Source organism: Calcarisporiella thermophila (assembly GCF_041956535.1).
Source record: "Calcarisporiella thermophila strain CBS 279.70 unplaced genomic scaffold VTP21scaffold_18, whole genome shotgun sequence".
Taxonomy (NCBI): Eukaryota; Fungi; Calcarisporiellomycota; class Calcarisporiellomycetes; order Calcarisporiellales; family Calcarisporiellaceae; genus Calcarisporiella; species Calcarisporiella thermophila.
The window spans coordinates 666,136-679,117 of record NW_027192208.1 but is presented as its reverse complement, the minus strand read 5'-3'; the positions used below and the strand labels follow the sequence as shown (position 1 = coordinate 679,117).

Below are 12,982 nucleotides of genomic sequence, written 5' to 3'. Positions count from 1 at the left end.
TTAAGTGTAAGAGTAAGAGAGAAAAGGTGATGAGGAGAGAGCTAGGAAAGTATGGAAACAGCAATTAGCTTAATTAAGAAGGGGATAGGAATAACTGTAAGAGGGGGGGACAAAAAATTGTGTGCAATGGTATTAAGATAAGCTGCTTATGTACATGAATTAACGAAAAGAAGTGAAGGATTGAAAAAGTAAAGGAAGAGGAGGGAGAAAAAAGGGAAAAAAAAGGAAAAAGGAAAGGTAGGGAAAAGAATGATAGAGGAGATGGTATTAATATACAGCAGTGGAGGGTTGGGTGCAGTTCTCAAGCCGGAGTTGGGGCTGGGATTTGATCTTCAGAGGTGTCCTGGATGAAAATCACAGAATCATCTATGATGTTCACCCAGTTTCCCCTTGACCATTTATCGATGAAGTCTCTTTTCCGTTCCTGTTTCATTGCCGTCCACCACTTGGACTTTATTCCTCGCTGTAGTTCGTGGTCAAATTGTTTGGTTATGGCTACCATAAAACTAAAGAAGAAAAGAAGATTTTTACTCGTGGCGCAGTCTGTATGAAATATCAACATTTCTGTGACAAAACTGTTACGGGCGAAAGGAGGTTTGTGTGGAGGGGTATCCGGATCTTAATAATAAAAATAAGAGATTGGTCTTAATTATTCAGGGAATTGGTGTTGAACATTAAAATAAACCGAAGGGTTTAAATAGAATTGTGATCAAAGGAGAATAATTCTCACTGGTGTTCAATGATGAGATAGATAAGACAACAAAGTATCATTCAACATCAATAAGATAGCCATGAGGGAGTATAAGAGTAACCACGAGGGCGGCGAGTAACCACGAGGGGTCGGCAACGTAGCGGTAATCAATTCCATTGGCTGCTCTACTTGAAAGATATCGCGCTTTCTGAATGTCTATGTGACTGCCTCTGTGACTTCCCCATACAAAAACCAATTATCTCGTAACAAAACATGACAAAATCAGGCGAGATGGCCGAGCGGTCTAAGGCGCCACGTTCAGGTCGTGGTCTCTATCAGGAGGCGTGGGTTCGAATCCCACTCTCGTCAAAATTTTTTTGTCTCGTTTCTTTCCTTCTATCAATATAAAGCTGATTGAATCCCTGCCTTCTAGAGTGACTCTAAAACAACAAGAAGATATACGCCTTCCCTTCAGTTTGTTTGTTTGGTTAGTATTTCCATGAAATTGCGGTCAGTCAACTCAATGCAAATTCATAAGTTGAAGTAAACGAGACTTCAAATACCAACTGCATTTTATTACACCGTTCCCTCCCCCCCTCAAAAGAGATAAATAGAGAAAGAAAAAACACGTCGGTTGGTAACCATCAGCTTTTTTTAAAGACAATATAACATCAACTTTTCCCCACTTTCTATAGTAAAAGTTAGCCGAGTTAGGATTTTACATAAATATTGCAGATATATAAAGAAAAAAAGTGTATACAATACATCGAAAATAATAAATATTTAAATAAAATAAAATAAAATAAATAAATAAATAAAAGAGATAAATAAGAAGTAGGAGTATAGGTATCGTAGCAACAGTGGAAATTAAAAAAAAAAAAGGGAGGAGGGGAGGGAGGCTGCACTTGCAGCATCAAAATTTCAATTGCTTCAATTCTGCCTCAATGCTCCGGCTGTTCACGACAGGTCTTTCCCCATGGCTCTTGAGATTATCAAGTCCCATCAACAGCTCTGCCGGTACCAACACCTCGTTCTGTTCCCGGTCTCCGCATTCGATCTCGGCCTCAGCTAAGTCCTCTCTCCTGCCGAAGTTTCTATTTAGATAGGTCGGGGAAGTGAAGGAGGGGTCGTGCGGGGTGTAGGAAGGGGGAAGTGCAAATTTCTGTTTGCTTGCAGTTCCATGGGTCCACATAGGCGATCCATGATACATTTGCGCTTGCATGGGGGTGACGGGCTCGGAGCTGGGAGACACGCTCGCTGAGTTGAAGTCTGTCTCCTCGTAGAAGAGGCCGGGAGAGGAGAAGGAGTACCCTAGAGAGTCCTGCCTTTTGCTGGTGCTCGTCAGGCGCGCCACATTGCGAGAGGCAGGCGGGGGAGGGAGAGGAGAAGAAAAAGGGGGAAGGGGGGGTAAAGGAGAGGTAAGTGGAGGCGGGGGAGGAGGTGGAGGGTGCATGGACGTGAGCATCGGGATGGGCGAGTCGGTGGGGGACATCGAGAAAGTGGGCGAGAGGGAAGAGAATGGGCCTGAGCGCATTGCGTTCCTCTCCCCCACACCTCTTTCCCACTCGAGGTTTGAGGCGGGCTCGGCCCCCTTGGCGAGGGCCGCTTCCGCCGCCTTTCGATGGTTCTTCCAGTTGCGCTCCACCATCGCACATATCTCGTCCACCATGGGCCCGATCCTGCTCCTCGTCAGCTCCGCGGCCTTGCGCCCTTGAATCTGCACCTCGACATTTTCCTTGGTGCGCCGGGCGTCGGCCCCGGTCGAATGCGCAAGGAAGAACCGCATCTCCTGCTCGTACTGGTAGGTGGCCATAATCTCCTCGGACAGGATTTGCACCTGGTGCCACACGTCCTTGCTCGGCTTCGCGAAGTGGAGCAGGGTCGAGTTCTCGGTGATGCCGTGGAGCAGCGCGGAGAAGCCCTCCATCGTGATCTCGTTCGCGTCCATGTTGAGCGTGTGAAGCGTCGTATTGTGGCGAAGAGCCTCCGCCATGGCCATCGCCCCTGCATCGCCCACGCCAAGCCCCGTCAGGTCCAGTTTGCGGAGCGAGCGATTCTCGGCCAGCGTGGGCAGAGCGCTCACCAGCAGTTTCGCCAGCACCCGTTGTCCCTTGTCGCCCTCCTTGGCCGCCGCCCTGGAGCACCCCCGGACGCTCAGCTCCTCCAGCACAGTGTTTTCCCGCATCCACAGTTTCAGCACCCTCGCCGAGTCTTCGGACGCGCCCCCCAGGATGCGCACCCCCTCCAGATCCACACGCTTCAGGAAGACGTTTCGGGCCAAGCACTCCGCGAGCTCGCGGAAGGTCGAGTCGTCCCACTCGGTGTGCGCAAGGGAGAGAGACTCGGGCCCCGTTTTGTTCAGCAGTGCGAACGAGAATTTTGGCAGCATGGCGAGCTCGCGGGCCAGGGGGTTGCGGCCCGCGGAGAGGTGCATCTTTGGGAGGGCGAAGTGGAAGAGCTGGGCGAGGTGCCCGCCATGGAGATGACACGCCTCTACGGCGAGCCGCTCCAACCCTTGGCCGGCATCGGAGGCGAGATACTCAGTGAGGAAATGGATCTGGGCATCCCCGAGCCGGACCCCGCTCACGTCAAGCTGCCGTAGCAGAGTGAGATGCAGCGGGACCGTCTCGATCGCGGAGTAGCCGCCGAGGTTTAGGGTGCGCAGGCGGGTGGCGCGGTGCAACAGCTCGTCCAACTGGGCCCGCCATTCGCGTGCGTCCCTCTCCAGGGCATTGCCACCGAGGTCCAAGTGGGTCAGGTGCTCGGGAGTCCCCTCCAACAGCGCGGCAAGGAGCATGGCGACCTCCCGGCCGTCCAGCCCGCACCCCTCCAAACTGAACTCGCGGATGGCCTTGCGGTTGCTCCGGATCCCCTCGACCAGCTTCCTTAGATCCTCGCTCAGGATCCGGTTCCCTCCCAGGTAGAGCGCGTTCAGCCCGACCTGTTTGGTGCACATGGCCGACCCAATGACGGAGATGGCCGCATGCTGCTGGCCCGCGCCAAGAATGCCGCATGCGGTGAGATCGAGTTTGCGGAGGTTGCGGTTCGAGATGACCAGCGCGTACAGCTCCGAGGCCAGCATGTTCACGTCGTGCTGCGACTGGTGGCTGTCGGGGAACGTGGCCCACCCGTCGCCCTCCCTCGGGATCCAGTGCTCCAGGTCGGCGAGGCTGACGTCCCGCACCACCACCTCGCGAAAGAGGAGGTTTCCGCGCACCGCCCTGAAGAACGCCAGCAGCTCAAAGCGATTGTAGGGCTGGCTGTCCCCGGCCTCGGGCGGCAGGAGCTGCACTCGGACCCCTTGTTCGAGCGGGGTGAGCTCGACCTTGATGCGAGAAGCGTTGACGGCCGAACCCGCGCAGTGGGCCTCGAGGGACACCTGGAAGCCCCGGCTGGGAAGCTTGCCCATGTCGAGGAGCGGGCGGAGGCCGGTGTAGGGCTGGGGGTCGGGCACCGAGAGGCGGTATCCGCGCTGGTGCGGGTGGGAGACGTGGGTGAGGGTGTCGATGGAGCGGACAAGCTCCTTGATCACCTGCGAGGCAAACGACGTCACCAAGGTGATGGTGTACGGCACCCCATTGCGGCGGCGCAGGGAAAGGTGGATTGTGTCGTCGCCGCCGTCCGTGCGGATCTCGACGATGGAGAGGAGGCCGTGGCGATCCTCCTGGCCGATCACGCGCACGTATTCCGGATCCGGGGCCGACGCCCCGGGCAGAAGGTAGAGGTTGTACCGGCCGATGGCAAGGCACACGTTGAGGCTCGGCTCGGTGCCGAGGATCTCCTTCTCCACGTTGGGCAGGGTGGGCGCTTGCTTCGCCTTCTTCAACGCGTGGTGGGGCAGGTTCGGGTGATGGAGCAGCGCGACTTTTTGGAGGAGGATACGCTCCGTACGGTCGGGCAGGTCCTTGACCCGCCGCATCCGCTCCAGAGCCATTTGCTGGTTGGTCGGGGTGACCGTGACCATGGAGCCCAGCCAGCGCTGAACCGCCCGGCGAAAGGCCAGCACCCACATCCCCAGCTCGTGCTCGGAGTCCAATACCATGGCTATGCTCATGGGCACCTTGGTCACCGGGTGGAAGTGCAGAATTTTCAAGGCCCAGCACCCGGGGTGCGCCGGGCGGTACACGCCGTAGATGTGCTTTGTCAGGATCATGTCGCTGTCCGACGGGATTTTCACGTCGGCTGCAGGAATCACCGCGGCCGGATCGAGCCGCGTGAACACCTGCTCCGCCTTCTGCTGCGACTTGAACCGATACAGGCCCGCGTTGGTGAGGACGCAGAAATCGCGCCGCGCCTTACGAAAGAGCGAGTTGCTATGGTTGTGCTTCACGTAGCCCGCAAAGTGCACCTGCACCGTGTGGCAATCCTCCTTTTCGATCGTCACACTCAAGTCCGAGGTGTTGGAAAATGAGCGCGAGCGTGTGCTGGGGGAGGTGGAGGTGGGGGCGGCGCTGTTGAGGAGGGGATGGCCCGAGGCAGAGGCATCCGCATCCTTCTCGGCAATGGAGTACATTGACGCAGGGATAGAGTTGTAACGCATGTCGAGACACAGGGGTTTGGAGAATGGAGAGAATGGTGGGGATGGAATCGAGGGCAAGTTTTACTATTCAGCGGTAACGATGGGGCTCAGGCGAATATTTCATTGATAATGGAGCTTCAGTTTTCTTTCCAGGCAGTATCATAGGAAGGGGGATGCTCTTTTCTCTCTCTTGCGCCCCGAAGAAGGGAAATGAGGGAATCGCCGGCGGGTAGCAGCTACAATTTCACAATGAGTATTTTTTTTTCTTTAATTGAGAATTGCAAGGAAATGGATAAAGGAGCAACAGAAAGCCCAATTCAAACACCAGAAATGGCTCGAAGGAGCAGGGAGCAATGGCACCATTAGCCAGAAGGCGGGAGCGACAACGGACCATTTAGCAGTCCGGAAAGGGATTAGGAGGAGGGGAGGGAAGAAGGAGGGCGGCCTACCTTGTAGCCGAGCGGTCAGCCGGAAGGACGCTCGAGAAAGGGGACAAGCGGTAGCGCGAGAGGGTTGGGCTAGCCGGGGAATTTGCAGAGGAGAGGCGAGGGCCAGGGGCGGTTGGGTTGCGAAGGCAGAGAGAGGCCTCGAGAGGGGCAGAGAACAAGAATTGGGAAGGATGCGAGGAGCCCGCGGTTAGGGTTGTATTTTATTCGGGTTCATCCAACTCTATTTCTCTGTGAACCCTTGGGCCGCAACTCCGAAGCTCGCATCGTGCTCTGGCGCCAACGCGCAAGGTTTTGGATCCTCTCTGTGCAAGCCCACGTTGGTTGCCCGGCCGCTTTAATTTCCTGCTGAATCAGACTCAGCTCTGCCAACGAGACAGTCCTCCACGAACACGGTGGCAAGATTCGCAAGCCTCCGGTTGCTCGAGTGGACAAATTGCAACATGCACTCGCGGACGCTTCCTATCAGAATAGCTTCGAGACCAAACTTGGACGGTCAGACCCTCTCCGACGACCAGGCGCGGGCTAGAACGCCCGCGCCTGCTTCCTCTTTCAGCCTACCTTTGGATGTGGCGGGTGTGCACAGGAACATGAGGGTGGTGATGGCGGAGAGAACCGTTTCCTCATTGCGGCTTGAGAGACACGACACCACCAGCGGGATGCCATCGCCCTCCACGATCAGCTCCCGGTTTTTGCCATCTAAACGTACAATGAGGGCCACAAGTTTAGTGCCTAGCCAAGGGCCAGCATCGGCCATGATTCGCAACACATACCCAAACAAAGATTACAGAGGCCTCCTATGGCGAATTCTTTCATTTTCTCGCCCCCTTCCTCCTCGGCTAGCACATCTACGCAAGCAATTAGGTCAGCCCCTTGCGACACGCCGCGCTAGCTCTCAAAACAGCAATTTTCATACCCAAAAACAGGTCAATGACGTTGAGCTTCCGCATCCATTCATAGTTGATGGGATCGTAGGCGAAATTGGCGAGATTGGCGAGCACCTGCAACCGATCGTCTATTCAATTGTGTGAGATCGGGAGCCGAGCCTCTCTGTCCTAACACAGTCTAGAAAACTTACCACGGCTTTGAGTCTCTTGGAATTCAGTGACCAATTCTTGCAAGTAATGGAATCGATCCAGGTTGTGCGGACCTGTCCGCTTCTCTAGTTGTCGCCTCGAGCTGAACATCCCTCCATTGGCTTGGCCCTGCCCGCGGAACACTATCTAGAAGTGGAATAGATGGCGATGGAAGAAAACGATAAAAGCAGTCGCGTTTCCTTAATAAAACCGTTTATCCTTTTCCAGACTGCCCCCTCTATCCCATTCTCGCTCGTGAAATAAATAGATGATGTCACTCTATTGCGTCATCAACACAAACACAACAAACTCCCCCTGTCCTTTTGGTCAATTTGCTTTGATTTTTCTCTATCCCAGTCCGTCGTTTCCCTTCACATCTCAACATGTTTGTGAACTACACGTTGGCCCCCTATGTCAAGAACAGCCGCTTCCTCCGCGGTATGCTGACCCCCGTTGCCAACTGGTATGCCAATCTCATGGGCTACCGCCGTTACGGTAAGTCAGAGGCGACCATCGCCCATGTTTATTCGTCGACGATTTGCTAAATCCATCCGTGGTGGCCATCGCCCATGGCCTCTACAGGTCTGAAGTACGACGACATCGTTATTGAGGAAAACGATGTAGTGCGCGAGGCACTCCGCCGCACCAACGCTGAGGAGAACAACCTGCGTGCATTCCGTTTCAAAAATGCGTTCCAGGCATCGCTGAACCTTGACGAATTGCCAAAGAACCAGTGGTTAAAGCCCGAGGATGTAAGTTGCTGCTACCATGGATGAATGCATGGGGGGAAGATCGTGTCTGATTGCCGCTTTTGCTCTTTTAGGATGTCCGGTACCTGAAGAAGACCATCGAGGAGGTCGCAGCAGAGCACGATGAGAGGAAGGCATTCGATAACATCAACGTCAAGGCCCTCTAAGCATCGCTTGCCCTATATTCTATCCTGTTTCTTTTTTTTTTTTCTCTCTCATTCAAATAGACGATGTTACGCGTGTAATATTTCGAATAATAAAAAAAAATTAGAAAATAGATATCCTTTGCTCCATCCCTAGATAACGATAGGAAGGGCTGTATATTGTAGAAACAAGGTTTCAAGAGACACTTCAACGACAATTGTTTGCAGCAAATCACTCTTGTTTATTACAAAGAAAGTGGCTGATATATCCAAAGTCAATACCATTTAGTGGGCACGGCGGCTCTCGGCAATGACGGTGGAGAGCTCGTCGACCTTCTTCTTAGCACGAACCAAGCTGCCGAGCTACAAAAAGAAATTAAACGGCGGTTAATCCAGGTATTGAGGTTATCAGGCGGATGCACATCAACTCACCCTCTTCTTGGCAAGCTTACGGGCACGCTTGTCCTTGGAGTTCTTGAGCAATTCCATCACACGGCGCTCATAGGGAGCAAAGCCAGCCACCTCACGGACGATGTCGCGGACAAAGCGCACGCGCTTGGAAAGAGTCTAAATACACACAAAAAAAATAGATGAATCAATAAAGGTAAGACGATGCTTAAATAAAATGCATAGATCGATCGGATGGATCTCCACACGAAAAACTATAGATCGGCTTGGGATCAATCCATCATCCCCCCCTATCCAGCCAAAATAGAATTCCTCGCTCAGGCTATATTCCTCTTCTTCTCCCTTGTATATTATCCCTGGATTCTACCCAGGATCCATCCATCTGCCTAAAACCTCCCCTTCGTCCTCTTCAACCCCTCTCCCCCCCTCTATCCATCTGTCCATCCATCCATCCATCCATCTATGCATTCTATAGGAGAGATAACTTACACCCTTCTTGCGGGATGGTCTCACGGGGACCTCACGGCGGGTCGTGATGAAACCCTTCTGCAGACCGACGGCAATACCCGACCTCTGTTGTGGCGCCGACATTTTTCTCTAATTGAATGGTTGGAAAGAGGAGGAAGAGACTGGGATGCCGGGAAGTTTCGATTGAAGATGGGAGACAGAGGCGGTCACAACTCGTGGCTTAGTTTGGATTCCACTCAATGAATTCAACTAGAGGAATTGCGTCCTCAAGATCACTTCCCCTCCTCCGAGCCTTCTAAGGAACTCATGCTTACTATCATGTGTAGAGCGCATATCAATGCGAGGAATGCTACACTATCATTATAGGTTTTAATACGAAATCCCCTACGCGCCCTGGGTGGCCTTCCCATCTGCTTGACGGGTCTACAATAGGCTTTTCACTAGCTCCCATCTGAATGTACAAATAAAAGGCCACAATTGACGCACTTTCTAGTTGAACATGAATCATAGTCACCCTCAAGCAATTTTATTATATTTTCTGCATTGCTGTAATAAAGGTCAGCCCCGATTTTATAAAGAGAGGCATTCAAAAAAGTCTAGTGGGGGGGGCGCTTTTCGACTCCAGCTGAATAGGATAAGAGCGCGTTGATAGCCGGTCCAAACGGATCGAACTTGACACGATATCGGTAAGATTAGGAAGGATAACGGGGAGCAGGCTTTATTTTTTTTTCCACGGCGATAACGCCATGTGTGCATAGTGTCCTTGCGTATTGCCGCATCCTCTTCCTTAGGCTGCTCTATACAAACTCGGCCCCACCTCATGGTGCCGATGGTGGGGCGGGAGGTCCATGCAGGGTTGACGCCAGCCAATCTTCACGCCGGTTCACTAGGATGAGCCAACCTGACGTCGTCGGTTGGCAATGTTTAGCCCGCGCATCTATTGGCGCGAGAGCGATGAGACCCTCTCACGCAGGTGGATGCCGTTTGATCTCTGCCGAACCCCCCTCGGTCTTGATCTGGTTTTGCATTGCACCTCTCCACGTTTTTGTCCTGAACAGACAGCGGCATGGAAGCGAGGAGCATGAAGCGAGGATACAGGCGCCTCCCGTGCAGTAGCTAAAACAACCTTTCAAACGCCCTGGATCTATTTGTCTTTCTCGATTATCCATCCCATTGACTTTGCTCCTCATTGTCCCTTCCATGAATACATTCCGTAATTTCATGCCTTGGCGTGCTCTTTTGTTCAAAACGAATGCATTTTGGGATGACTGAACTGACCCCTTGGGCCCTGCTTCTCCCCCTCGCCCCGCTACGTGTTCTCTCTTGTTTCTGTTCTTCGTCAGATTTGCGGATTGGATTCATTTGCATTCGTTCGGCTCAGTCATGCTGAGTGTGCGGCCAGGTTTCTTCTCCAGAATTGTTGGGGCAGGAGAGGGACATCATCAATCAAAGGGATCGGCCACTCGAGCCTCGCTTCAGCAAGATAAGGTGCAGTCGCCGTACATGTTTGAAAAGCGGATGAACCTGCTCGCCAATCCAAATGCGGAGAGGAGCACAAAAGGAGAACCTGCCCAAAATGGAATAATTCGCGCCCTTTGAAAAGAGAGGGAAACCTTGTCCCAAGTTGGAAGGGATGACAGGAAAATAAAGCTTGTGTGAATCCAAATGAAAAAGGAAAGGGCAATAGTATCCAAAAGGAGCATTAAGGACATTTATTAATTAAAATAAAACGCTTCCAAAGAGGAGATGGGTCATAGTAGGCCAAGGCATTAGTGAACACACAGATATTATAGTGAAAATACTCTGCAAGAAAAGAAACTAGAATACATAAGAAATCGTGATAAGGAAACCATAAAATATATGAAATATATGAATTTCAGACTGGGCGGTGGGGGCTGTGATCGTTGGGGCGTGGGGGGGGGGTCAAGGGGAGCGGTGGAGGCGGGGCAGGGTCGCGGTCGCCAGCACGCCCTTACTTTCGCCCGTAGGGCAGGGCGAAGTAGGAGGTGTCCTTGTTGATGAACTCGGTCATTCCGTTATACCACGCGACCACGGAGGCAATAATGCCGATGATGGCGCCGGCGGTGGTCGAGCCGGAGTTGCTGACGAATGCGCCGATCGAAAGCAGCAGGAAGGCCAGGAACACCAAGAACAGGAACACCACCAGGCCCAGGTGGCGGCGCAGCGACGCGAGGAGCAGGATGAGGGTGAAGAAGCCCCAAAGGATGAAGTAGGTGCCCATCGCGTGGCCCGCCTTGGCTCCGTACGCGGCTACCCCGTTGCTGCCGTTGAAGGAGAAGGCAGCGAAGGAGAGGAAGAAGGCGGCATAGGAGATGAAGGCGGTGCCGGCAAAGGCGTCGCCCGCCTTGAACTCAAGAAGACCCGCAATGAATTGTGCGACTCCTCCGTAGAAGATGGCCAGACCGAAGACCAGGTTGGTCGACGCATCCGTTCCACTAGAAAGAGGGGGGGGGGGGGAAGAAAGAGAGAGATCGTGAGTCGCATTGAGAGAAGGATCATCTCCCCCCTGAGCATCGACCCAGGAGAGGGCGGGGGATGTAGCTACTTACAATGCCCCGGCAAGCAACAGGTTCAAGACGAAGAAGGACATCGCAAAGGCGAATGTTCCCAGCCCGCAGGCAGATGCCCTGGGGGCGACGGCGGCAGGAGCAGAAGCAGGAGCAGCCTCAACGTCACTCATGATGGATATGCAGGATTAAAAAAAGGGTCAAGAGAAGAGCACAAGAAGCAGGTAGCAGCAACAATTGCCAAGGAGCAAGGAGAAATTAAAGAGGAGGTTGTCTAAGATGAAGGCGCTGGAAAGCAGGAGGGGAGAAAGTGGAGAGAGAAATGGGAGGAACAGAAAATGAAGAGGAAGGAGGGTGGGAAAATGGGCAGGGCCTTTTATAGAGCAATTTGGGGTCTTGAAGCTGAGTGGATGGGAGGCGAGTGGCGTGAATGAGGGCCAGAGGGGAAGGAAGAGGAGGGCAAGAAGAGAGAGGGGGGGGGGGGAACAAGAGGCCCAAAAAAAAAGCATTAAACTGTTCTCTCCTTTTTCGTGTCATTAAGCGGTTAATGAGCGCGAAAAGGAAGGACGTGTGAGATTGGCCGGTGTGGGAAAATGAGTTGGGTGGCCAACTTTTCTGACAAAGGGAAATTGCACATAAACAGAGCATCACATTACAGGAAAATGAGAGGGCGGGCCAATGGCGGCGGGCCAAAAGGATCGGTGAAATGAGGGGGCAGAGAAGACGAAAGAGAGAGGAAATTATGCCTGAATGATCAGAAACATGTAGCAAATATGTGCAAATTACATTTAGCCGCAATATGGAAATATCACCCTGAGCTAGTTGCTTGATGACTCGCCGCCTGCATCCCCGTTGCGGTGCTTCCTCTCCTCCCCCCTCTGCCCCCTCCTGCCTCTCTCTGCGGCCCCCGCCGCGGCCGCCCTCCCTCCCGCACGCTCTGGCAGCTGGCCTTTGCCCTCGCCACCAGAGGAGTCCCAGCGGGATCCCTGCCGTGAAGAAGGCCGGTGTCTCAGTCGCGTTCCGCTTCTTGTCCAACCCTGTGATGGGGATGCATGCGTCATCAAGTCCTTACCACAACGAAAATGCGTGTCACCTTCCTCGTTTGTTAAATTACGGCAATGCGCAGAGTCTTGTGACTTGTAATTAATATGGCTCTGCAAACGGAGGTTGGGCAAGCATGCGCATAGCCCAAACCAGAGAGGGGCACAAGGAGCTCACCAAGCGCATAAACAACCAAGTGTTAGTGTCATCTTTCCTCACTAAGCCAAACTGCACCATGATTTCACACGAAACTGTCCCAGAGCCGCCCCCCTCCCCCCCACCCAACATCGGGCGGTTTTGCCGCCCAAACACGGGTGGTTGCAACCCGATCTCCTACAGCCGTGGCGGCCGCCAGGGGCAGGAGGAGGGCGGGGGGAGGGGGGGAGCCCCCTGGGCCGAGGGCCGAGAGAGGAAGCAGGGTGGCATGCGGGACTGAAGTAGGCCCCGCGGAGTTTGCAAACGCGGTCACCCGATATGATCCTCTCTGTAAAGTTGCAATCAAAACCAATTTGAACAATGCAATTTCAATTTTCGCAAAATTGGCCGGAAAATGGCTCAAGCTTGTAGGCCGAGGCTCGCTTGCCTCTTCTTAAACAAGGTTTCATCTATCTTCAATCAGAAATGAACCATCCAATTTATTACAGTGTAACGAGCCACATAGTTCCTCCACCTCCACCACCTCCACCCTCATCCCGGACAACAAGCTTGTCTGAGATGATCCGCCATGCCGGGAGGAGGGAACCCAAACCATAAAAAATAAGAATAACACAGTCTGACGTAGAGGAAATGGTCTTGCCCGTGGAAAGACATGCCCAATGCGATGCTCGACAGGAAAGTGTCCTGAGAAGTCCTCCCTCATGCTACTTTCCCGTCGAGAAGGATGCGGCAGTCCCAACACGCGTTTGCCCGCAGA

General features: G+C 53.2%; 8 protein-coding genes and 1 non-coding gene across 9 annotated transcripts; 4 read left to right on the top strand and 5 right to left on the bottom strand.

The window, feature by feature from the left end:
- Window positions 1-301: 301 nt before the first annotated feature.
- Window positions 302-502, bottom strand: VTP21DRAFT_3792 (uncharacterized protein; the record flags this gene model as incomplete). The annotated part of the gene is made up of 1 exon (XM_069394133.1): window positions 302-502. The coding sequence occupies one exon, from the start codon at window positions 500-502 to the stop codon at window positions 302-304; it is 201 nt and encodes a 66-aa protein (XP_069249230.1).
- Window positions 503-976: 474 nt separating this feature from the next.
- Window positions 977-1,060, top strand: VTP21DRAFT_t200. Its single transcript has one exon. It is a non-coding gene; the product is annotated as a tRNA-Leu (tRNA).
- A 544-nt stretch (window positions 1,061-1,604) lies between these two features.
- VTP21DRAFT_3791 (uncharacterized protein) lies at window positions 1,605-5,231 on the bottom strand (the record flags this gene model as incomplete). The annotated part of the gene is made up of 1 exon (XM_069394132.1): window positions 1,605-5,231. One exon carries the CDS (start codon window positions 5,229-5,231, stop codon window positions 1,605-1,607), a length of 3,627 nt encoding a protein of 1,208 aa, XP_069249229.1.
- Window positions 5,232-5,993: 762 nt separating this feature from the next.
- On the bottom strand, window positions 5,994-6,843 carry VTP21DRAFT_3790 (uncharacterized protein; the record flags this gene model as incomplete). Its single annotated transcript, XM_069394131.1, has 5 exons — window positions 5,994-6,130; window positions 6,218-6,355; window positions 6,430-6,504; window positions 6,573-6,671; window positions 6,735-6,843. 5 exons carry the CDS (start codon window positions 6,841-6,843, stop codon window positions 5,994-5,996), a joined length of 558 nt encoding a protein of 185 aa, XP_069249228.1.
- Window positions 6,844-7,115: 272 nt separating this feature from the next.
- VTP21DRAFT_3789 (uncharacterized protein) lies at window positions 7,116-7,648 on the top strand (the record flags this gene model as incomplete). The annotated part of the gene is made up of 3 exons (XM_069394129.1): window positions 7,116-7,227; window positions 7,315-7,484; window positions 7,556-7,648. 3 exons carry the CDS (start codon window positions 7,116-7,118, stop codon window positions 7,646-7,648), a joined length of 375 nt encoding a protein of 124 aa, XP_069249227.1.
- Window positions 7,649-7,909: 261 nt separating this feature from the next.
- VTP21DRAFT_3788 (60S ribosomal protein eL36) lies at window positions 7,910-8,623 on the bottom strand (the record flags this gene model as incomplete). Its single annotated transcript, XM_069394128.1, has 3 exons — window positions 7,910-7,987; window positions 8,057-8,191; window positions 8,522-8,623. 3 exons carry the CDS (start codon window positions 8,621-8,623, stop codon window positions 7,910-7,912), a joined length of 315 nt encoding a protein of 104 aa, XP_069249226.1.
- Window positions 8,624-9,883: 1,260 nt separating this feature from the next.
- On the top strand, window positions 9,884-10,099 carry VTP21DRAFT_3787 (uncharacterized protein; the record flags this gene model as incomplete). The annotated part of the gene is made up of 1 exon (XM_069394127.1): window positions 9,884-10,099. One exon carries the CDS (start codon window positions 9,884-9,886, stop codon window positions 10,097-10,099), a length of 216 nt encoding a protein of 71 aa, XP_069249225.1.
- A 277-nt stretch (window positions 10,100-10,376) lies between these two features.
- VTP21DRAFT_3786 (uncharacterized protein) lies at window positions 10,377-11,201 on the bottom strand (the record flags this gene model as incomplete). The annotated part of the gene is made up of 3 exons (XM_069394126.1): window positions 10,377-10,395; window positions 10,477-10,956; window positions 11,071-11,201. 3 exons carry the CDS (start codon window positions 11,199-11,201, stop codon window positions 10,377-10,379), a joined length of 630 nt encoding a protein of 209 aa, XP_069249224.1.
- Window positions 11,202-11,857: 656 nt separating this feature from the next.
- On the top strand, window positions 11,858-12,505 carry VTP21DRAFT_3785 (uncharacterized protein; the record flags this gene model as incomplete). Its single annotated transcript, XM_069394125.1, has 2 exons — window positions 11,858-12,116; window positions 12,216-12,505. 2 exons carry the CDS (start codon window positions 11,858-11,860, stop codon window positions 12,503-12,505), a joined length of 549 nt encoding a protein of 182 aa, XP_069249223.1.
- Between the last annotated feature and the right edge of the window lie 477 nt (window positions 12,506-12,982).